Consider the following 24509-nt stretch of genomic DNA (forward strand, 5'->3'; position numbering starts at 1 on the left):
CTGATCTTCAATAAGAGTATGTCTATTCTCAGAGACAAATGTACACGTAAATGATCAAAGACGGAAGTGTTTCAACCGAGGTAAAGTGAGTTTTCCACAAAGTAAGTTTTTATGTTAGTTTTCGTTCTGTTGAAAATATTAGTTGCTTGGAGATTCATTAATTTGTTGGTTTTTCTAAAGCACCCAAAAGCTTTCCTGTATGATCTGAAATGTACACAAACTGAAAATGCTGCTTTGACTTCTGAAGGAGTCTGCAGTTCAGTTATCACATATACACATTCTGGGACCATATTCCCTGTCCAGATTGCATCTTCTCTGATGCAATACCTTTCCAGCTTCAAGAGAGGAGATCACAGTGTCACAAATCAAAGGAATATATTGACCAATGAAATATAAAACCTCATTACTTAAGAATAATGGAATATATAAATATGTGAGAAATGCTGAGAATAACAGGTTTATGATGGATTAATGAATATATTACTACATAATTTAAAATTATCTAGAAATCTGAGAGTTGCTACTACTACTAAGTGTCACCTGCCAGAGAGCACAGCCTATAAAGGAGAATGGGTATTTATGACACAGCCTATAAAGGAGAATGGGTATTTACGACACCCAAACTACAATTTTCAGGAGACAGAAAGAAAGATGTTTCAAGTAAAAATATTTGTCTGGAAATAATATTTCATTCTGAGTTTCAACTAAATTTCAAAATACTGCATATTTGCCCTCTTTCTATTCTCATTCACCCTACAAGTAGAAAAGTATCACTAGCATGAAATGAGTTAAAATTTATGGTTTTTAACAGACTAAGTCATTTAGTATCCTCATCCACTAAAATCATACTAATTTTTACTAGAATGCTAGCACTGAAGGCCCATGGAGACAAAGGACACACAGTGAATGTGCAGCACAAATGAAATTATGGCTGTATGAAGGGCTATGGACATTTGCTAATCTCTTCAATAGCATCAGAATTTCATACCAGTTATTGCCTTTTGTCCATTGTCTTTAGTATGTAAGCACTTCATGTCTCCTCATTTCACTGTCTCACAGAAGAGCCATGAAATACTTTTACCATGCCACACATTTTTCTTAATCTCTTGTTCAAAACTACCTACCTACGCATTCTTACTCTTCCGTGATTGTTCCCTAGGTAAAAGGATAATAAGGGGACAGGAGAAAATAAGCATGTTTCCTTCTTAAGTTTACTTAAATTCATATTAAACATCTGGAAGAAGTTAGCAGTGAAGCTCCTATACCTTCAGATCACAAGAATTAAGTTTATCAGCAGACATACTATAAAAATGTGAAATTCCCTGTCCTTGAAGTTTTGTGATCTCGTTCTACAGATACTATGATTACATTACAATACTTTAAAAACTGAATGTGTTCTTTCATCCAAGACAACACCACAGAGTTAATATATAAGGAGGCAGAGTTAAAGCTGCTTCCTTCCAGTTGCTCAGTTAAGTAAGTCAGGCAAATTAATCAAATTCTGTTCTAAAACAAAATTATAACTGAATACCAACATCTTGGACAGGAAAGCTGGATTTGTTAGTAACAAGCAATATTTGTATTTTTTTAAATTATCAGATAGTTGTTATGCAAGTCAGGTTCAAAATGCAATCATGTTTCTAAACAAAAAAACTAGTGATCAAATATTAAAGAAATATTATAATGAGAAATTTTTACATCCAGGACTAAGCTGTCTTACATTTAAGTTTTTATTGACCAAGCAGCACAAATCCCCTGGGTTGTCAGCATTTCGAATGTCCACATCATGAGGAGACACAAATATCTTTTCATTGTGTAAATCAAAGAATTCCACCTCGCTCAGGCCCACATTTACTGGATCTCCCCAGTTAGAAAGAAGTTCCATAGTCACATAAATGGCATCACGTACTTCCATACTGGTTGTCATCTGGACCAAAATGAAATACAGTATAAACATAAGTGACAAAACAATAAAATGTGGAACAAAATAAAGACTGTTAAGACTACAATACTGATGAGTCAGAAGCAAAAAGCTTGCAAACTCAAGGCTATCTGGATGACATTCATCATTCTGGTTCCACCAATTCTTACCCACATCAACTAATAAATCTATCAGGGTAAGAGAAGAGAACTTACGATCCTCTTACAAAGCCTAAGGAGAAAACAGTTCTCTCTGTCTGCTTCCTTTGTCATTCTGATGAACAAAGGAACGGTGCTAAATTCTCTTCTCTTATCCTGCCATAGGTTTATTAGTTGACGTGGGGCAGAATTGGTGGAATACAGATCATTTGATGTGCTTTTATTTCAGTAATACTGGGAAGCATCAGTTGTGGTGCATATATACACAAACCTTCTCTCTCAACATGGAATCTACTTCAGATTTGTCATCAGATAGGAATATGTCATTATCACAGGCAGAATGGCTCTCAGGCTCCGGAAGGTCTTTCAGAAGTTCCTTCTGTTGTCTGAAACACACACATTCTTTTATGTGTTACTTCCTCATAATTCCCGTATTTTTAAGAAATAGTTTTGTTGGTGCGAAGGTGAAGAGATGACAGGATGAACCCACATGCTCCACAGAAAAATCCCATGTACCCCCATGCTGAATGACAACTGTTGCAGCATCCCACTTTAGATACACAGAGTTTGGTTAAAAGACTGGGCTCCAGTTCTCAGCTGATTCTGAGGCAGTCTGAGAAAGTAAACATAGGTAATATAAAGACAGAGGGAGATGTTGGCAGTTCACTGATCCACAGAGACTGGCCTAAGGCTGGAACCTTCTCCCTGGTTTGCTACTACTTGCATGATGTCTCAGGTATCTAAAGATTATCAGGTGTAGTGGTACTACACTACACCTGGTGGTATACTGAAAAATATCTCTTCAAAAAAGGAAGCTAGCCTTAAAGGAAATATATATACCTGCTTCCAAAAGGACAAATCCTTTCAACAGCTTTTGTGACTGCAGTCCTTGTCTGGCTTTTTTCTGGAGGTTCAGCCATTGCAGAAACAACAGATGAAACAGAAAATTTCTTCTAAGTAAGAAAAAGATGAATGTGTTTCATTCACATTGTTCTGTACATACCAATGAGTATCAGCCTGCATCTCTGGAATAGATACGAGTTTGGGCCCAACTCTGGTCTCGGCTAACCTTAGCTAATTTGTAACTCTATACTGAGTTAAAGCACATTTAACAGAATTGGTCTTGATTTGCAATGAAAGAGCTGAGCTCGGAGCTTGATCTTCTATGTGGAAGAAAAGTAACGTAAAAGCATTCTCTGATGACTATCAAAAAAATATATGTATGTCTGAAATCTCATTGTATACATTTGGTAGCACTCAGTTGGCCAAAGCTTTGGCACAGGTCTGCCTAGACTTTCTCCTTCTCAAAAAAAGGATCGTAAAGACTTTCAAACCCAAAAAATCTCAGTTTTATTAGAATAAAATCTTGATTTATTTTTTTAAATATAGAATTATCAGTAGTGACTATCTAAGAGAAAACAGAGGAAAAGTCCTGCAGTTCTTACAATGTTATGGGCTCTTTCTGTGCCTGTACCCCACTTTGGAAGTATACCCTGCTCCCTTTGTTATTTTTCCTAAAAATTTGTTGGTAGCTTTTGTCAGAGACAGAATACTCAGCACAGTGAACAACTAGTCAGATGAGGAATGGCAGTCCTTCTGTTCTTAGGTCACTTCCATTTCTACAATTTTTGAAGAACAAAAGAACTTTAAAATGCTTAGAAGTTAATTACTTTTTTAGTATTATAAATTCTTCATTGTTATACATTTAAATATCAAAGGCCAAGTTCCACAATCCCGTAATTGCATAAGCAAAATTAAATTACTTCTGGAAGATCATTTAGGTCAGCTTTAAGACTGAGAACTCACAGTGGGTTTTTGAAACTCCACCTCAAATGTCAGGGTAAAATTACATCTATTTTAAGTATTATTTCATTATTTTTAATTTAAGCACAACAATATTAAAATTAGTCCTAATGTTAGCAGAAAGATACATTATGTGAGAAAATTCAATGGAATTTGTTCTCTCGGTCACGAAGCTATAAATATCTCAAAAACAAGAGGAATAAGGTTGAAAAGTTGACCTAGAGGGTGAAATCATATGTAAAGTACTTACCTATAGTAAAAGAACATTGTAACCTTTGATCCTAACCAAAACTCCCCAGAAACCTAATGTTGGCTCAGTGATGACAGTGGACACATATTCATCATAACATCAACTCCCAACTTCAGGGAACATCAGCTTAGGTTAAAGTAGTCAGCTGTCTTGGAAACTCTCAGAATTCAAATGAGTAACTCCAAGAATGTCTAGGCATCTCTCTTTTCCTTCCTATAAAAATGAGTCTCCTAAACACCAAACTGGAAGCAGACTTCGAATCCATGAATACTGTCCATAACAGATAATTTTGTAAATTTCAGTTCATGCTCAAATTTCTTTAGGTACTTTCTCTCTGTTAGGAGAACTGAATTACTGGGTATGCTCAAAGTTTAGCCAGGATTGTCAACACAAGCCTCCTTACTCTTTAATTTAACAAGGAATAATGGTGTGACCTGAATCAGAAGGGAGTGGATTTTTGTTGATTTCCTTGTTTATAAGATGAGGTTTTAATTGCTTTTGAACATGGTTGCTGGAGATAAGAGATGTACACACATTGGTGCAGAAAACTCGTACTAGCTCCTCCTCACTAAGAGCCAGCAGCGTACATGACAGCTCTGCTCCAAAAGCAGAGCATGTATTAACAGGGAACAGTGCCCATATTAATGAGTCCAGTAGGAAGGTAGGATTTATTGGTATGGAAATCTTGTTTAAGAAGCTTCCAGAATGAAAATGGCTCAACCAGGCCTGCAGCTGTGCATTTGGCTGTATAGACATATCATGTGACTGGTCTATCAGTTGCTCAGTGATCCCTGAAATCAAGAGAGAGCTGTGGGATGCCATCCTGAGGAAGCAGATTAAAGAAAACCACCCTATGGAAGAATAATACAAATTAAATAACACTTAAGAGGCATCGCCATTCATTCATACATAATCTTAATGTACAAGAGACTGTAAGTCATAGGGGTTTTGCTACTTGATCAAACAGCCCTTTTCTGTATTTTGCCATACCTTTTGAGGGCTTGTGGAAACTGTCTGCCTTTGCAGATCTCTCTGCAAGACTTCATTTTCAATTTGCATTGCTTTAACCACAGCTGAAACTGAGAGATCAGGATCCTTCTCACACTCATTCTTTCGAGTTGCTGAAAGCGGTCTTTCTGGTCGACTTAATGGTCCTGCCACAAAAAGAAGGAAGGAATATTCATTTGTCCAAACATATAAGTATGGAACATTACAACAGTGTACATGTGAAACATCCGATTCAGTTACTGACACAGGGCATTGCTAGCAGTCTGTAACCATCCCAAGCAAGGCTGAATTGCTCCAATTTGTTCTTATATTAAGATTCCAGGTCACATCTACTTTAGACAGCTGCAACAGTATCATAAGAAGAGGAAAACTGACAAATGAGAAACATAATTTTTATGCTTTAACATTTTTTGTACTTGCTTTATTCAGGTATTTAATGGAAATGCCTTGTAACAGTTCACTGAAAAAAGTACATATAATTTCAGCACACCTGAACTTTTTCAATGTAACTGGGGTGTTCAGCTATCTTGGAGGAATCCCCAGAGTCTTCTAGCAAAACAAGGGGAGTCAGGAGTTGCTATTTGCAAGGCAAAATAAATGACCTTATCACTTAAGTAGTCATCAAAATGCCCATACGCCTCCCAATCTTCCTAAACATCATAGAGAAACAGAAACGTCACAGCTTATAAACAGGTTTAAAAGAAAGGAAATAAAATTTAACGATAGTGGATCTGAGACTGGACTAAAAGAGAAGCGCAGTGCTTCTATTCAAGGTCTTCAAAAGTCAAGGGAAGAAAAGAGACCAAAGTTGTACAGACATTAAGATCAAGTGAAAATATACATAACAGGCTGATATGCAAATGTGCTCATACTGCTGCAGTGAGGTTTACTAAGCAGGAGAGTAAAATGGCAGTGGATGCTAGTAACATGAAGTCTACCTTGAAAAGACAGGAAGTTAAAACTGAATTGAGATTTGCATGCATTCACATTCTAAGCCCTATGCCATCTTCACTCATAAAAACTTTAAACAAGCATTAGTCATCTCTGCAAACACACAGACAGAATAAAGTCCTTTTTATTTTTCTATACTATACCATCCCCGTGAAATGAAATTAATTTAAAGATTTAAAGTGATAGTTGGACAGAAACAGTTCTAGAAGCACTATTATAACCTGAGAAAATGCTACACACATCTTTGGAAAATGGTCAAAGCAAGCATCTGCTCAGACAGATGGTGGGTGAGGGTCTCAGAAGCTACAAAGAGGATTTATTCTGAAGCCAAAAAGAACCAGCTTCTTTTCCTTAAATTGGTTTTCTGCCAATTAAGAAACTAATATTTTGACTTTTCAAACCATTAGCTTTATTGCTGTCTTGGGACACATCTGGATTTTGCTTTTTAGAAAAGTGTCTTAACCATAGAGTATGGTAAGTCTGAAAAACTCAGACCTTTCAAAACTCAAGTTCATCAGACTTGTCCAGTTAAGGACTGTGCTGAAATAACAACTGCAGCTATGATTTCAGCCCCTAGATTTGGGGTTTTTTTTAGCCCAGGTAAAGACCACACCTTAGCAGCAGATTTCTAGAATAAGCAGCAGTGCTTTCAAAATGGTGTTCTCCAGTCCAGGAAAAACATTTTCCCATATGGTACTAGATACCCGCATACCTACCCAGCAGTGGAGACTGATCTGCAGTGTTCAAGGTGTAATTCAAGTACAGTCCCAAGCAGCAACAGAGCTAGTTTTGCTGCGCTGTGGAAAACTATGCCTTTATTGCTATAAATGCATTGTATTCAAATCTTCCACCAAAGCGTCAATTGCTGACTTTGCGAAGACACGCTTCTGTTAATACCACAGGGAACAGATCTCCATGAGGAAAGTGGGAAACATAGAGCAAGCACAAGAACTGAAAGGGAGAGGAAAAAGTCTTATGCTGTGGAAGCAAAAAGAGAGAGAAGGTAATAAAGATGTAGCAGAAGACTAAATTATACGAAGTATACAGGCTCTAGGACTCTCTCACAATTTTACTTAAGTCAAAACACTTGAGGGGGTAAAAACAACAACAAAAAAAAACACACAAAAAAAAAGAACAACAGCTAAGAAAAATCACATGACAGATATGTGCTGAAATTATATCTGAGCCAGAGGGGAAAAAAGCATGAACACTCTCCTTATTGACATTATATATTCTTATCATATATATAAATACATATTTATATATTTCTTACTAGAACAAATTCTTTCATGTCTTTCCTGCTGCAAGAACTCAGCAGACAGTGGCCGAGTGATTTTATTTTTTAACACGATTGGTCTGACAGGAATATACATTTCAGCATTATCTTTTCTTTTTGCCGAGAGAACTCGTAGTGGCTTCACTTCTGCAAGATAATAAGGGAATAGAAATAATCAACTTCAGAGATATTTAGGAGCAGCCAGCCAGAGAAAAAATGGATCTTAACTGCTAAAATTTTGCCACTTTAATTATGCTGGCATAGTTTAAGTGATAACCTCCATCCTCCCTCATTTTCACTGATACTGCTCCATTGATGTAGAAGTACATACGCATGGCTTGCACTAACTTCATGAAACAAAACAAAATATACCCCTATAAGGTACCAATATATCTCATCTGTACTAGATATTTACCTGCATCACTGTCAAGAAAAGCAAAAATAAAAAAGAAGGCACGAGTCACTTATTAACGTAGTTATACCAAAATAAATTCTTAAAATATAGACTAAAATGTTGTCTTATGTAGAAATTTCAAAGGGGGAGAGTGTTGCCTAGTGTAGTTCATAAGAGTACTTCTTCTCTTTTTTATTTGAGAATTATTAATGCCTCCATTGTTTGCATCACAGCTTTGAAACTTCTCTCTGGAAAAAAAAAATCATGTACTCTTCCGGAGATCTTGTTCTCACTGCTGCTCCATCCCTTGTTCCTGTCTCTTTGTTTGCCACCTCTCCCCATTCACACTCCACCACCTCTATGACAATGAGAGGAACACTCCTTTACTCAATTTGTTCAAAGATTGTTCCTCTTGTTCCTCTTAAATTAGGGAATTAGCTATGGATAAGGAAAAGAGGGGAAAAAACCAAAACAAAACCAAACCCCAATGAATGTACCTGAAATGCATGGGGAGGGAATTTTGAGAAATACTGAATGTAGGTCAAGGTCTGTTTTCTGCCTGGACTCTGTACCTTTAACAAGCTAAGTATCTTTGAGACCTAGTGACTGGGTTTGGGTTTGGACATTGAGGTCTCCAAAGGAGAAGACCTGACAAGGAAGCGGCTCATAGATGGATAGATTTGTTTTCTCGAATTAATACATCTTTCATCAGGGATGAATAGCACATGCTATGACGACAGGTACGCAGCATCCAGGATGTGAAATGGAGGAAGTTGAGACTGGGAAGATTTGGCTGCCTGGAGTACTGCAAAAACAGTTCAAAAATATATTAAAAAATTAATAATCTCTTGAGAAATCTCACAGACAGTCTGAGACAATCTTCGTTCAAGCGTCTAGGTCTGGTGATGCAAGTGGGTTAACCAGGGATATATCTTTGTCTTTGCAAAAAATTTCCTAACGTAGTAGTAAGAGGATGGCAGTCTCCCAAATCAGATCAAAACAACAGGTTTGCTGAAGAGCATGAAAACTCATGAGAGTATGGAGTAACCATTAACGATTAACCAGCAGCGATTCCCTTAAAGTAATGCTCTCAAAGAATTATTACAGCACTGTAGTAGTGCATAACACACAGAGACTTACTACTTTGATCCTGGTTGAACTCCAACACAGTCAGGGCACCAGAATCAAGGCCAGAGCATCTCGCAGCATCCTGATGTTCAGAAGTTTCTTTCTGCAGTGATTTACTGCTATGCAACTGAAGGCCTCCAAAGTTTGTAATTGTTTCCTCAGTGGGAGATGGTTCTGAAAACACATCCTCTTCAACAGAGTCATAATCATCACTAAGAGAGTCTTCTTCCATCCTTTTCTCTTCTATACTAAGTTGCAAGCTTCTTCTCAATTTCTAGTACAATTCAAACAGATTTGTCAGAAAAGCTTAAACATGTATTTTAAAATAAACCACTGTGGCTGCCTCTTCCTCCCCTAGGAGAAAGAGAAATCTTCTCATGAACTCAGAGCCATGATGCAGCTAAAAATATTCACATTCCTATGCCGTGTCTTCACTCCTTTGATGAGAACTTGTAAAGAAAAATCATCCCACAACTCCGTTGTTCCTTCTCATCAGAATCCTTGCAGGAAAATTCTGTAGGCCAAGGAATTTTTATGTGCAAAATCAATTTTTAGGAGTAAGTTACAAACAGGAGGTAAGTAATGGAGAAGGCAAGGGCATATATTTTTCTAGACTCACACAGTTAGGTTACCCTATCTTTTGGCTTGCTATTTGAAGACTAGCTGCAATCCAGATTTTCCAAATGCCTTCACAAGACTACAAAGCTAATGTAATAGCAACTCCTTTATAAGCAATTGGAGAGATGGTAATAGTCCTGTCTTGTACACATCTGTACCTCAAAAAACAGTAGGAAAGGCTTGTGGTCTAATGGACTAAGCGTCCAGTTTGCACAGATTTTTTTAATTGGACACTCTATAACAGGATTTTACGCAAAAATTAATCTATTTTGAAATTTACTGTTGAAAAAACTGCCCTGCCTCTCTCAGCATATGCCACAAACAGCATAGATGATGCTGGAGAGCCTGTTGTTGTTACGAATGTAAAAGGAAAAGATCTTGCATATCTTAAATGCATTTTTTCACTATTTTGTTGGTGTTAGAGTTTTGAGGTAAGTACAGGTAAGCAAACTGTATGAGTAAAATGAAAACCTGAAGCTATCTTAGGTACAAATGAACTGTGACAGTGTACGTTCAGGTTGCAAGGAAAGCTTCAAGCTGCTCTTCTGCTACAGATAACACTTGTTAGGAAATCCGTGTTGACAGAAACATATTACAACGAGCAGGCAAACAGGTTCAAAACAGGGTCTATAAGCAACCTGAGGCTTGATATTGAGCATGTCTTTATGACAGTCAAGACTAATATTTCTAGCTATTTGACAGGGAATTGTACAGGCTTTCTTTTTAGTTTGAAACCTCATGACATCTGCATTGTAACAAGACATTCAAGAAAACACATTATAGCTTCAGGAAAACCAAAAGTATTTCCATCTGAAATACAAAGGAAAGTGAGGGTTTGGTTTAAAATTATTAGCTTACTACTTACACATAAATGATTATAATACCCATCACTGTAAACAAGTTACTAGTTTCTAGAGAAAAAAAAAAATCATAAGCTCAAAAGCAATATAGGAAAGGTAGAAAGATGCAAGCTAGGAAAATATGCTTGGGAAGTTTGTCTGATGTCAGCGGTAAGATCTGTAGACAGTTTCATATATAGATGCTACTCCACTACCCGGAAAAGCTTTATTGATGTCATTAATTGGTTAGGCAGAAAAACATCCATAAATTATTGTTGATTTATTCATTTTTTAAGGACAGGCCATTTGTGAAGTGTGCTAGAACAAACTGCAATTAGTAACCAAATGGAAGGCTGAACTGTCAAACAACGGAGTCAATACAATAACAACCCTTGATGGAAAGCAACTGTATTGATTATAATATTTTAAAAACTTTACTCTGACTTCTGTTAGGTAAAACAATGACATGCAACAATTTTAGCATGATTATTCAAAAACTCACCCAAACCCAAAAAAAGTTTATTTAAGCTTTCTCTAACCTGATAGCCAAGAGTGATGTTCATGTGGACAACGATTAAGTGAACTGAGTCTCCTTGCATGAAATACCTTGGTTCTATCCAACAGAGACAATATGCTACCTCTTTAAATTAGGACTTAACATGTTATAGCGTTGTTGACTGAGATTAGATTTTCAAAGTAGTTTTACATTCTCTTTTCATTTTTTCCTTCTTTACGTCACATCTCATCAATGCAAAATCATCTAGTGAAAGAAACACTTTTTGCATGCCCTAGTCAAGACTGACACCTGGGCCCATTCACATTTCAGTTGACACTACCATGAACAATAGAAGGCAACTGCCAATTGTACCTGGGAGTAACAGAGAGGATCATCACCATTTGTCTCCACGCTCAAGCTTTCATAAGGTTCAAAATCCTCAGAGTACTCAAGAGGAGGTTTAATGCAGAGTTTAGCCCCCCTTTCTGTTTTAATCTCCACAGTTTTCTGTTAAAAGAAGCATCCAAAGAAATTAGACATCTTTTGTGCTATCACAACGGCAGTACAAAAAGAATAATCATCCCATTTTACATAACAATATCTAGATCAAGCAACCTTTTTTCCCTCTGTTCCATAGAAGGTTTCTGTCCTCCCGGAGCTCACCTTTGGGCCCCTGCATTGTGGTTTAACTGCCCTAGCCTCACCTGCTGCTGCTATCCACAGAGTGGGTCAGGCCCAGCACACATCATGCGTTTGGCACCAAAGTGAGTGCCCATCGGGGTTCATTCCCTCACCTCACCAGGTGAGTGAAAAAATGACATAGCAATCAACAGAACAGCTGAAGTGCAATCACTTGAAGCACAGGCATGTAAAGAAGTGCTGGTGGAACAACCTTATGGCGAAAGCTCTCAAGCCTCTTCCGGGGAATCGGCATGCTTGGGTGCCTCTCTGAAATGCATCTATGCTAATGGAGAACAAACACATGGGGAACAAACAGGGGGAGTTAGAAGCTTGTGTCTGGTTACAGGGCTATGACCTCACTGGGATCACAGAGATATGGCGGCATAGCTCACAAGACTGGAATGCTGTGATGGATGGACACAGCCACAGGCTGAGAAGGAACTGTCATCCTTTATGTGAGAGAGAGCTGGAACATATGGAGCACCGTAAGGAACAGGTCAAGAGCCAGTCAAGAACTTCTGAGTCAAGACTAGCAGGCAAACCAGCATGGGTGCTGTTATAGTGGGTATCTGCTACAGACCTCCTGATCAGGAAGAAATAGATGAGGTCTTCCTCAAAAAAACTGAAGAATCCACAAGTTCAAAGACCCTTGTCCTCACAGGGTACTTTAATAAACCTGACATCTGCTGGTACTTTAATAAACCTGACAACACGGCACAGCTTGAGCAATCTAGGAGATTTCTAGAGTGCACACGGGACCGAGGAGCCAACAAGCAAAGGTGCTCTGCTGGTGATGCTGCGAGAGCTGGGACTCTTCAGCCTGGGGAAGAGAAGACTCTGGGGGATCTCATCAATGTGTATAAATACCTGACAGGTATCTGCTCACTGACAGGACAAGAGGCAATGAACACAAATTTAAAAAAACCACGGAATTCCATCTGAACAGAAGAAAAAAAATTTACTGTGAGGGTGATCAAACGCTAGAACAGGTTTCATGGAGAGGTTGTGGAGTCTCCACCTGTAGAGTACTCAAAACCTGCCTGGACACAGTCCTGGGCAACCTGCACTAGCTGACCCTGCTTGAGCACAAGGATTGGACTAGAAGATTTTAAGAGTTCCCTTTCAACCACAATAATTCTGTGATTCTATGATCTCTATGTATGAAAATGACTACTTGAAGTAATTGCAATTTTTTTAAGATGTATTACTGTTGTGTGTAATATAATGAGGGGGAAATGTTATGCCATAAGCATTCAGGCACAAAGATTTCTTTGCCTTTGTAAATGTCAGACATGGCTGCAAAAGTGGTTCAAATTAATTTGTTTTACTTCATAATTAGGATGCAATCAAAGTATGCACACTGTCAGTTACTCAAGCATGGCTAAAGACGGGTAGAAGACTTGAGAAACTCATCTTTCCATACCACAGAATTTCAGTACTCCAAAATATGACAAAAGAGAAAGCAGGAAGTGCATATATCTCTCTCAAGGAATAAAGTTATCTTTAAGTAACTTTTTTCCCCCACTTTTGAACTCGTGTGCAGACATATTCCATAGGGGGGTCCTCATAAGTGAACAATGGGAAGAGGACGGTTTCATTAAAGGCAACATGTGATCCAGAAGTCTGTGCAATGATATTAAACTTAGTTATCTGGGGTTCATACGCTCCTCTACCATTTTGTAAGTGCCAGGAGCAGAGATGTCCCAGAGAGAAGATCCTAAGGCAACCTGACTTTTGATAGAATGTGTTCTTTCAATAATTCTAACTTCCTGCCTCATAGCATACCTTAGACAAACTAAGTTTGACAGTTTTGAACATAAATTGCTAGGTCCTCTAGCTATCCAAAAACCCACAGGGAAAATTACTGGGAAAGTAAACTGCTGTCTGGCACAACCTGCATCTTACTCAGCGGTTGCACATTTCCTTAGCTAAATAATTCCAATTGTTCATTAAGATACTATAACTCTGCTATCATCCCATCCAATTGGAAAAAAGACTCATGGTACCATTCTAAGCCAGTCTCAAGTAGTAGCTAGATTTTAGTATAGCTACCTATATTTGGCTAACTTTCCAATCCAGTCAGAGGAGATACCTCCTTCTTCATTTGGCTCTTGTGGTTAGAATGACATAGGTTATGACTAGCCACGCATTTGCCAAATTTAGCAAACAAGTTCTGACAGGCCAGTATGTAAGCAGTGATCTACTGAGAGAAATAGCAGCTGAGAAAATGAATTCAACTAAGCAATAAGGGTGATAAATAAAGCAATGCAGCCTTAAAACTTGAACGTGCAACATTTGCTGAAAGAAAAGAAAACCTGCATGACATGAACACTTGATCCGCGGTGACACAGACCCCTGATCCCCAGTCGCTCAAGCACAGACTGGACATCCAGCCAGGGCAATTGCTAATCAAGTAGGGTAATTATTTGGGCGACATATCTCAGTTGTTCAGAATTCACATTTCTTCTGTTAATTAAGTCATACTCCTTAACAGGTTAAGCCTGATCCTTCTTTAGGCCAAAAGAAAAAAAGACCATTGAGGTTTCTCCAGTGAACCAACAACTATGTAGCTAATGGCTCCAAATTTCTTATAGGCAGGGTATTTTTATTATCTATATGCATTTTCCTCTCTTCTGATCTACAAGAATCTGTCACAAATTACAACTCAAGCTAAGCAAATTACACCTCCATGTCCCTTAATACTATTGCAGGGTGGAGAACAGCAGTGACAGGCAGGGATGTATCTCCAAAATGAGAATCTCCATCCTTTGCACTATATGAGCTCTCTAGGCTTGCCATCAGAGATGTCAAGCAACAGCTATTCAGCTGGAGGACAGATTGAGCCAATCACATCCAGGCTACAAAAGTTTCTGTGATGGATGTCACTGAAACCAGACCCCTTCAATAAGATTTGCTTCTTTAGGCTTCAAAGTAGACACAAGACAGCTCAGGGTATCATTTCACATTGTCACTCAGTATCCAGACCAAACCAAGACTCAGATTCTATGAGAGTCCCCACTGCCCACTATCTACTACTTGCAACCAATTTCCCCTAAAATTATGTATGATCTAAGACTTAGTTCAAAGATGCATTTTTTCAAACTGTTTCTTACCTGAAGCCAACCTCTGCGTTGTATTTTCCTTGGTGCAGTCTGTGTGCTGCGTTCTCGCAACTCACTCTCTTCTAGCTGGGCTGCTTTTTCAGAATGTGAGACAAGAATTAGAAGACAGAAAATAGAAATACGGTATTTGACAATATACACCTTAGTTCATGTTCTTTTTTTCTTTTTTACCCAGATGAGGACAGAAGAGTAAGTCGTTGACATGTGAATAGTATCAACAACTGAAAAGGCATTCCACTTCAGATACTTGCTAGTTGTGAATTAGTATCAGGAGTTTTGAAACTGTTCAGGGACAGTCATCATCATGTCTATTCAAGACAATAAATTGTTTAAAGATACATTAGCTTAACAGCAAGTGAAGCCCCACATTCATTGATATGAAAGTATAGAAATACCATAGAATCATAGAATGCTTTGGGATGGAAGGGACCTTTAAAAGCCATCTAGTCCAACCCCCTGCGATGGGCAGGGACATCTACAACCAGATCAGGTTGCTCAGAGCCCCATCCAGCCTGGCCTTGAACATTTCCAAGGATGGGGCAGCTACCACCTCTCTGGGCAACCCCTGCCAGTGTTTCACCACCCTCATTGTGAAAAATTTTTTCCTTGTGTTCAGTCTAAATCTACCCTCTTTTAGCTTAAAACCATTGCCCCTTGTCCTGTCGCAGCAGGCCTTGCTAAAGAGACTGTCCCCATCTTTCTTGTAGGCCCCCTTTAAGTATTGAAAGTCTGCAATAAGGTCTCCCTGCAGCCTTCTCTTCTCCAGGCTGAACAACCCCAGCTTTCTCAGCCTTTCCTGATAGCAGAGGTGCTCCATCCCTCTGATCATTTTTGTGGCCTCCTCTGGACCAGCTCCAACAGGTCCATGTCCTTCCTGTGCTGAGGACCCCAGAGCTGGACACAGTGCTCCAGGTGGGGTCTCACCAGAGCAGAGTAGAGGGGCAGAAGCACCTCCCTCGCCCTGCTGGCCACACTGCTTTTGATGCAGCCCAGGATACGATTGGCCCTCTGTGCTGTGAGAGCACATTGCTGGCTCATGTCCAGCTTTTTGTCTACCAGTACCCCCAAGTCCTTCTCGGCAGGGCTGCTCTCAATCCATTAATCCCCCAGCCTGTACTGATAGTAGGGATTGCCCCAACCCAGGTGCAGGACCTTGCACTTGGCCTTGTTGAACCTCATGAGGTTCACACAGGCCCATTTCTCCAGCTTGTCCAGGTCCCTCTGGATGGCTAGATGTTCTAGATCTAGATATGTTCTAGAATAGGCGTACACGTCATTCTAACTTCTAGCTGGGTAGACAGTAAGCTGTCTTAAGAAGCCAACCATGCCCAGAACCCATACTACTGAAGGCAGACTCCGATAGACAGGGTCCTGGTGAACATCAGGTGATATGCTGGGTTTGCAAAGGAATTGTGTGTATTTACTCTCAAACTAAGGAAACATAAGGTATTGGCGGATTAAATAGAATGTATTAGGTATTTAACATACTGTGCAGAGAAGGATTCTTCATGTACAAGTCATAAATGAAGGACAAACAATCATTTTCCTTCATTTCTAAGGCAAGGAAGAGTTGGTTCCAGAACTTCTGCAAAAATCCTGTGTATGGTCAAGCAGAACTAAGGATTCCTGTGCTGGAAATGGTCCCAACTTACAGTGGAACGATGGATTTTTGAGAAGATGCTTTCATTGAGACAAAGAGACAAACATCTTGCAGGTCAGATCAGCACCCTCAATAGAGCAAGGACACCACCAACTCTCAATAGCATCCTAAATAAAGGCATCTCATTTCCTATGTCCAAGACAGATTTACAGCTTCCATTTCTTCTCAGGGGAGGAAAATAGCTGATGCAAAACCTTTTTTCTTTTAGCCATAATTTAATGGTCACCCTAAGCCAGCAGAAACCGGCACTACCAATAAAAGAAGCAGTCGTCCTACAAAGGTCACAGAATCACAGAAAGATTTAGTTTGGAAGGAACCTCTGGAGGTCACCTAGTCCAACTTTCCATTCAAAGCAGGGCTTACTTCAAAATTAGACCGGGTTGCTCATTACAACTCTCAATACCACATTTTCTTTTTTGGGTTGGACAATGCTACATGCACCTGTGCAGTGAACTGTTCAGAGAATTTATATGGGCAAGTGTTAAGTGAGGAAAAACATAAAAGAAAGATTACTTTTAATTGTAGTCACTTGTGCAATCTAGTTTACCATGAGATTGCACAAATACTGGTCCAAGAAGCTAGGACAGAACAGGCACAGGTTAGGACCGTTCTTGGGGGAACAGTGTATGCTTATGTCAATTTAGAATGATCATAAAATTACAGAGCAATTACAGGAAGAAGAAGATGTTGTTCTATTGCTTCAGCACAAAGTATCTGTCTCTTAGGCCTGAAACAGGACTAAGAACAGAGGGGAAAAGGAACAGACTGCTCCAAGGAAGAAACAAGATATATAAAATCTTGTCTGGCAAAACAGCCCTTCCAACTACAGCTCCTGCTACTCCATTAGGCTATTCCTAAGTATCTCCAGAAATACTTTGCGGTCATTAGCATTGGTGCTGATTACTGTGGGGCTCTTCTGGCACTGAGGGTGAACTGTCCTGAGATTACAATGCTAGAAACATGGTCTGATTCAGTCACTGTTTTGGGACAGAATTGGAAGCATCTTTCACTTTCACTTCCTAAGCAATCCATCTCTTCTAAGCCACTGCCCAGAAGACCACTCATGTATGCTCTAAATGTAAGCAGGAAAAAGGGACAGGGTAGGACTCGTGCTACCACTGCTGAGTATTTGGTTCTCAGAATTGTTTGAGTATTTTGTGATGGATTCACGTGACCAGGTCTCTCTAAACCAGGAAAAACAGTAGTTCAAATCCCAGACAGAAGTTCATAGAATCATAGAGTCGTTAAGGTTGGAAAAGACGCTTAAGATCATCGAGTCCAACTGTTAACCCAGCACTGCCAAGTCCACCACTAAACCATGTCCTCAAGCACCATGTCTGCCCGTCTTTTAAATACCTCCAGGGATGGAGACTCAACCACTTCCCTGGGCAGCCTGTGCCAGTGCCTGACTGCCCTTTCGGTGAAGAAGTTTTTCCTAATATCCAACCTAACCCTCCCCTGGCGCAGCTTGAGGCCGTTTCCTCTTGTCCTATCACTTGTTACTTGGGAGAAGAGACCAACCCCCACCTCGCTACAGCCTCCTTTCAGGCAGTTGTAGAGAGCAATAAGGTCTCCCCTCAGCCTCCTCTTCTCCAAACTAAACAACCCCAGCTCCCTCAGCCGCTCCTCACAAGACTTGTGCTCTAGACCCTTCACCAACGTCGTTGCCCTTCTTTGGACACGCTCCAGCACCTCGATGTCCTTCTTGGAGTGAGGGGCCCAACACGGAACACAGGATTCCAGGTGCGGCCTCACCAGTGCCGAGTCCAGGGGCACTATCACCTCCCTGGTCCTGCTGGCCACACTATTCCTGACACAAGCCAGGATGCCATTGGCCCTCTTGGCCACCTGAGCACACTGCTGGCTCATGTTCAGGCGGCTGTCAGCCAACACCCCCAGGTCCTTTTCCGCCAGGCAGCTCTCCAGCCACTCCTCCCCAAGCTGATGCAGTTGAGTTACGCGTCTGTGCTACAAACATTACTTTAGAACAAAAATGTCTTTCCCATGGGATGGATGGGATGTGAATACCAACCACTACCTTTTTTGGCACACAAAAGAGGTCCACTGGTGTCATTCCTTTGGAGACTTGAGCTGATAGTGCCTATTCTAGTAGCCAAGGACTGAATAGTACATTATTAAAATATTAGTCATAATCAAAGGAGACCCCATGCTACCCTTAAGCGACGTCTTTGTGACCACACCAACATTCACTGGGAGTACTACCTGGTTGTGAAACTATGTCTGGGTTATACACCCAAAGAAATGACAGTATACCTAGAGACCGGCTTCACTACCTTATAAGCCCATCATTTACTTTAATTCATTTACCAAGCCTAAGCGTAAAAAGTTTATCAATCCCTATTATCATGAATTACTCCTAGGGAACACAGACAAAGAAAATAGTCCTGACAAATAGATTTATGATGACATTTTCAGGAACCACAAAGAGGGATTTGTGCCCATTCTGTATTATTAAGTATCACACATTCCTAATTTTTCAATGAAGATTAATCCCATAGATGGATGCTTTAGAAGTAATAAATGATGCAATAACTCTCATGGGAGATGGATAGGGAAGAAAATTCAGTGATGTATCTCAGCTAGAAATCTTTTCTGGAAGTAAAATCATATTCAATCATTGAGAAGAAATGCCTAGAAATGAAACAGACCACAAAATCGCTAAGGTACTACCCCCAGGCAAGAAGCTTATACAGATCACCAATGACTCCCACTCTGGACTCTAGTGGTAAAATCAAATGAAAGAAGAAAAATGACAGGATGATGATTTAGTTGATATTTTTCACTGCAGCTACACGTGTTTAAAATAACAACATTGGATAGCTAAGAAACAGCGAAACACACCGAGTTCTCTTCTGCAGAGATAATGCTAGTGGCTCTAAGTTGGTGGAGCTGAGGAAAGGAACAGAGACAGCCACGGAAGTCTTTAAAGGTCCCTAAGACAAGCTGAAGTATTCGGCCTTAACTGAATCAAATGGCATTAAGCGACCATAAAAATAAACAACTTTGGTTAAGCTTAGAGATAACAACTGCACAGCAAAACTTGAAGAGGAAATTTCTCTTGAGTTCTATTACAGCTGCTGCCACAATATCCCTGCACAATTTTTGGACCAAAAAGTCAAAGACATTGTTTTACACCCTCTTATCTACCTAAAGGTGTATCATCCCACTGTGACAGAGCACACAATTTCCTTCTTTTTCCAATTTCCAGAACATGAATTTTTTTTGCATCATTACGCATAAGTTTTTACTTTCATATGGAAGAGTGAAACTAGGCAACTAGCTGATTCCCCATCACCATCCCATATAACCTGCAAGAAATTATACAGCAGACAGCTAAGCCTAAACACAATTAAACTTGAAAACAAATAGTATGTAGCCAGTGTTGCACGAAAACAAAGAAAAAAAGAGATTGACTTTAGAGTCATGGTTAGAACGGTTACTGAAAGAGAATTTAGTTTCCGGTATTGTTGAGATTAATAAACTTTCAATCATAATAAATTATCATATTAAGTAACTTTTTAAACTCTCTGTCTTCGTTTTTAAGTGAAAATAAAGCTTAAGCAGACACTATCTACACAGCAACAGATTAAAAGAATACACTCTAAAATAGACAGGTTGTAGCAAGTGTGAGGATAACAGACTAAGGTTGGTAAACTGCTTTACACAGGGATTTAACGAAATCAACTTTATTTTCATTATGCTAAATAGATTAGAAGGCCAGTAAGCTCACACTTTATACCTTCATACATGCAAAATCGTTCTTGTCACTACATTGCCCTCTGTGACAGACAGACTTAAATTAGAAATAAAATACACATTTTTAAATAAAGCCAGCTAATCACTGGCAGAAAATGGTAGATTTTCTTTACTTCAAATACTTAAATAAAGATTAGCTGTCTTTTTAAGACAACTATTACAGCTTAAACATAATTTATGAGCTTAATGCAGCTATTACTGGATATAATTCAATTATAGTCTATGTCATCAAATGTCATTTGTGTACAGGACACCAGACTTAGATTACCAGACCAGATCTTAAAGTCCATCAGATCTTAAAGTCTACAAATGGTGTTATGCACCAGAGAAAGGCATACAATTATTTTACACCGGCAATTTATATACGTTTATAATCTTCTAGTTTTAGTTATACCTGTTAAACAAATGGAGAGGCAATGAAATTAAACTTTGGAATTAGTTAGGGACCAACTAAGACATTGATAGGGTGTTGCAGAGACCGTTCCTTACATACAATCAGCATAAGTACTGTGATGAAAGAGTCCCATGGAGTTTCATTCCACCAAGCTCAAATGCTGCTGTCTCTTTATCACAGTCTGACCAGTAACCTCACCAACTGAAATACAGCTCTGATGAGTAAATGTTTAAAATAGTTCTAGATTGCAATCTCTGTAAAACCCTCATGTAACTCACCATTTGTCCTGGTGGTCTTTGTCTCATTCTTAAAGTAGCCATGTGGGTTGATTTTTCTGCGGTAATTTCTCAGCTCTGAATTAGCTCCATTCAGATACAGAGAAAATCCTTGTTCTAACTGCTCCAGTTTGATTTGTATAGGATCCTTTCTTTTTAAACGTCCCAGTAGCCTAAAGTAGAAAAGATAATAATTCATCCTTACGCAGTGCATATACAGATGGTCAGATTAGCAATAAATACAAAAACACAATGTCACAAAGCTGAAAAATATGTTCACAGTTCAAATAACTATTTCAGAATACAGCTTCCAGGACCTATTCCTGTTCTGCAATGCTTGTATGAGTATCCACATGCTGCGACATACGAAGTTTGACCATGCCTCTCCCTTCTGAGATTTTTTCCTTGTTGTTTCTCATTTCACATTATTTTTTTACATTTGGTATTTAGTATATTTAACCTTTCTTCTTACGAATTTTTAGGAGTTTTACTTAGAATTTCAAAAAGCTTAAAAATGGTTGAACTCTTTTCAAGAAAAGAATAAGAAAAAGATTACTTGTGTTTTGAAACTTGGGGGGGAAAGCCCCCAATCAATAGTGCAGTTAGAGACACCAGAAAATTAAAGTCTGGGTAAAAATAATATTAAAAAACCACCCTTTCCCAGGCTCAATTTCAGTGAAACACCTACCCTCCCTCTTCCAAGTCTCATCTTCCCTCCTTTTGCCAGGGGTTATACTCAGTCCATCCTAATTCCTTCAGTGAGGCGACATGCAGGCCAGAAGGTTGGGGCCATGTGGGTGACAATTTCCGCCTGCCCCTGCACAGTGCTTCCTGGTTTCCCTTGACTCCAGGGTGGGTCAATCCACAGGCCAAAGTCCCCCAGGGGTGTATCTGTTCTGACACCAGTCACATTCTTCCAAGAGCGTGTCCCCAGCCGTTTGCCCAGCCCTCCTCTAGGCAGCATGCCTCCACAGGAGCACCCCACCCCCTGCAGCCACCACTCTCTCAAATCCACCCCAGGCTGCTCTGACTGGTGATGTTTTGCCACATGATGGGCTGTTTCTGTTAGTTTGTGATCCAGCAGGAACTGGCTGTGTCCGGCCCAGGGCAGTACCTGACCTGCTCCCACACAGGCTGCTCTGCAGCCCCTGCTGCCCAAAACCGCCAGTTATGTCCACTACAGGAATGTACCCAGCACGCCTCTTCTGAAAGGTACACTTGCCACATGCTTGTCCTGTTGTAAGGCAGCGGCATTTGTCTCCACCAAAATTCAGAATTAGAGCTGTGATAATAAGGATGCAAGTTGTTTCAATCATTAATTTGCTTTCATCCTTTCTTAAAACTGCTTTAGGAGACTATATATGGAAGAAACCCATATGCACAAAAATTGGCTGTTCTTCTAACACAACTGTGGCTTTGGTAGGTTTTTTTTTGGTCTTCTCACCAAACAATTCAGTTTGTTATAGGATTTGAGTAAAAATCTTATGGCTTGTGGTAAAGGAGGAAATTGAGCAAGAAAGTTCTATAGACCCTTCTGAATTAACCTATGAAATTCATCCCTCTAGGGTACCATGACAGGAAGGTTCCTACGAACAAATATTAAAAGAAATGTTTTAAACTTGCCTGAAAGATTTGCAAAAGCAACCTTGATGTCCTTATCTCCCACCTTAGCAGAACCTGACTTTGTGCATTTAACTTTAGCAACTTCTGCATGCAATTTTCTGTATTTCTGACAACATAAAAACCTTGCCTCATAACAACATCCTAACACAGTGTGAGCTGCCAATTACTTCTGAATCTAGAACCTCTTGCTCTTTAAACAAAAATCTTCCCTGTAAGCTATGGAAACAATAGCTATTTTATTAATAAATTTATCTATATTTTGAAGCATGCTGAAGAAATATTGTGATCTCCTCTAGAAATAAGAACTTTGATGTACTTAGCAAACAAAGGGAAGAGAATCACCTGAATGCTTTAAGAGACAACAAGTCAGACTTTGCAACACACGTTCAAAACCCAAGTTTTTAAACTAATATTCACAACTGATAATATATATATATCATATATATAGAGATATTAGATATAGATATATAGATATATAGATATATAGATATATGTATATCTAATATACTATATTAGATACTACACAATGGATACTACACACTCAATGGTGGTAACAATTCTGTATCTTACCGGTTTCTCTGCTGGAGTGATATTAAGTATTCATCATGTTTTTCATCAAAGTCAGTCACCATGTCCTTAATATAAAGCTGAAAAGATAATTGTCACACTGAAGTATAGAAATTATTTATTACAGACTACTACTGTTTTTTCACCCTCACTAGACAAGAATGCTACAAACTAAAAAAAGTTCTTCCTTCAACAACGCATAAAACTGTCAGTGTAGTAAAAAAAGTTCCCAAAGAACAGAGGAAATGTTACTAGTTTTACTTATTTTTCAGAACACTTCACAATCTACTGAAGAGCCTAAAAATCCTAAAAATGGAAGGCATATGCCGTAATGAGTTTATAATCCAGGAGCTGACAAGCAAGTCAATTCTGGGGCACCACCTGAAAGGGCCATGCCCAAAGCCCAACTGTAGGATGATTTTCCTGACTTGCTACTGCTCACAAGGTCAGTTAATTCTAGAGCTTGTTCACTGCAGAGGCTGTATACGTTCAAAGTGTTTAATTAAAGATTTTACCTTGCTTGCCTTTCAGGAAGTATGAACTTTTCCAGCAATTCCCACAAAGTATCCCAGAGTTGCTGCTGCAAGTTGTGGTAGGGTGCCCTCTTACACACTCAGAAGTTCAAACTCGCCACCAAAACATTTAATTTAGTTCTGCACCGAAAAAAAGAAGCCCCATATTTTGTCTCTTACCGACTGCAGAGTATCTCTGCTAAAACGCTGCCCCTTCCCGCGCCCTCGCTGAGGTAACGCAGCGTTGGGGCTGAACTGACAGCTCTCCGGAACGACAGGGCAGGGCCTCGGGCCCGACCCCCCTGCGCTTTGCCACCGCAGCACCGGCAGGCAGCGGGCTCAGGAGAAACGCGGGGGCAGAGCGCCCGCCGGGCGGAGACCCCGCAGCAGCTCGGCGGGCACCGCGCCGAGGAAAGGCCGGGCCGGGCCGCCGCGGCCCTGTTTGTGCGTTTCCTTGGTTACCGGCGCACCGGTGACCTCACTTCCGGCGCGCAGGCCCGCAGCCGGAAGCGGCGGCGGCGGGGATGGAGGCGCTATGGGCGCTGCTGGACGAGGTGGCCCTGGAGGGGCTGGACGGCATCACCCCGGCCGCGCTGTGGCACCGCCTGGGCGCCCGCACGCCGCCCTTCCCGCTGCCGCTGGAGCCCGTCACGCAGCAGCTCCTCTGGGCCGCGCTCAGCGCCCAGCCCGACATCAGCTTCTACCTGCTGCCGCGGGCGCGCCCGCCGCTCCGCCTGCACGACCGGTGAGGGCAGCTCCGCCGGGGACCGCGCTCCCCGCCCCGCCGGGCCGGGCCGGGCCGGGCCGGGCCCAGCCGCCCCCTCCCGCAGGCCGCCGCGCCTTCCCCTACCCGCCGGGCGCGGTGCCCCGCGGGGCGCTGCGGGAGGGCGTGCTCCTCGGCGGGGTGTAACTCGGGCCTGGGTCCCCAGCCGCCCCGGTGGCTGCCCCGCCGCTCTGCTCCTTCTCGGGAGCCGTTCAGGCCTTGCTGAAGTAGCCGGTTGACGGCAGGCAAGGCGGAGCGTGGCTGTGAAGCCTGCTATGGAGGGGACCTGCACA

General features: G+C 40.6%; 2 protein-coding genes across 6 annotated transcripts in view; one reads left to right on the top strand and one right to left on the bottom strand.

Moving 5' to 3' along the window:
* The window catches only part of KATNIP (katanin interacting protein), a 66895-nt gene extending 42990 nt beyond the window's left edge, over nt 1-23905 (bottom strand). Inside the window, exons 1-11 of one of the 4 annotated variants that reach the window (XM_082313546.1) lie at nt 23634-23905; nt 22945-23021; nt 20755-20924; nt 14637-14719; nt 11215-11349; nt 8902-9163; nt 7365-7514; nt 5123-5286; nt 2920-3032; nt 2351-2465; nt 1721-1927 (exon numbers count right to left, since the gene is read on the bottom strand). In XM_082313546.1, coding sequence (XP_082169672.1) covers nt 1721-1927; nt 2351-2465; nt 2920-3032; nt 5123-5286; nt 7365-7514; nt 8902-9163; nt 11215-11349; nt 14637-14719; nt 20755-20924; nt 22945-23006 — 1461 coding nt within the window. In that variant the 5' untranslated portion in view covers nt 23007-23021; nt 23634-23905. Of the gene's footprint in view, nt 1-1720; nt 1928-2350; nt 2466-2919; nt 3033-5122; nt 5287-7364; nt 7515-8901; nt 9164-11214; nt 11350-14636; nt 14720-20754; nt 20925-22944; nt 23022-23456 lie in introns of all 4 variants that reach the window. The other 3 variants (XM_082313547.1, XM_082313548.1, XM_082313545.1) reach the window with 3 other exon arrangements.
* Nucleotides 23906-23971: 66 nt separating this feature from the next.
* Nucleotides 23972-24509, top strand: part of GTF3C1 (general transcription factor IIIC subunit 1) — a 44083-nt gene continuing 43545 nt past the window's right edge. For both annotated transcript variants that reach the window (XM_082314393.1, XM_082314394.1), the window contains exon 1: nt 23972-24198. In XM_082314393.1, coding sequence (XP_082170519.1) covers nt 23978-24198 — 221 coding nt within the window. In that variant the 5' untranslated portion in view covers nt 23972-23977. The remainder of the gene's footprint in view (nt 24199-24509) is intronic.

This window comes from Platalea leucorodia, assembly GCF_965183815.1.
Source record: "Platalea leucorodia genome assembly, chromosome: 5".
Classification (NCBI taxonomy): Eukaryota; Metazoa; Chordata; class Aves; order Pelecaniformes; family Threskiornithidae; genus Platalea; species Platalea leucorodia.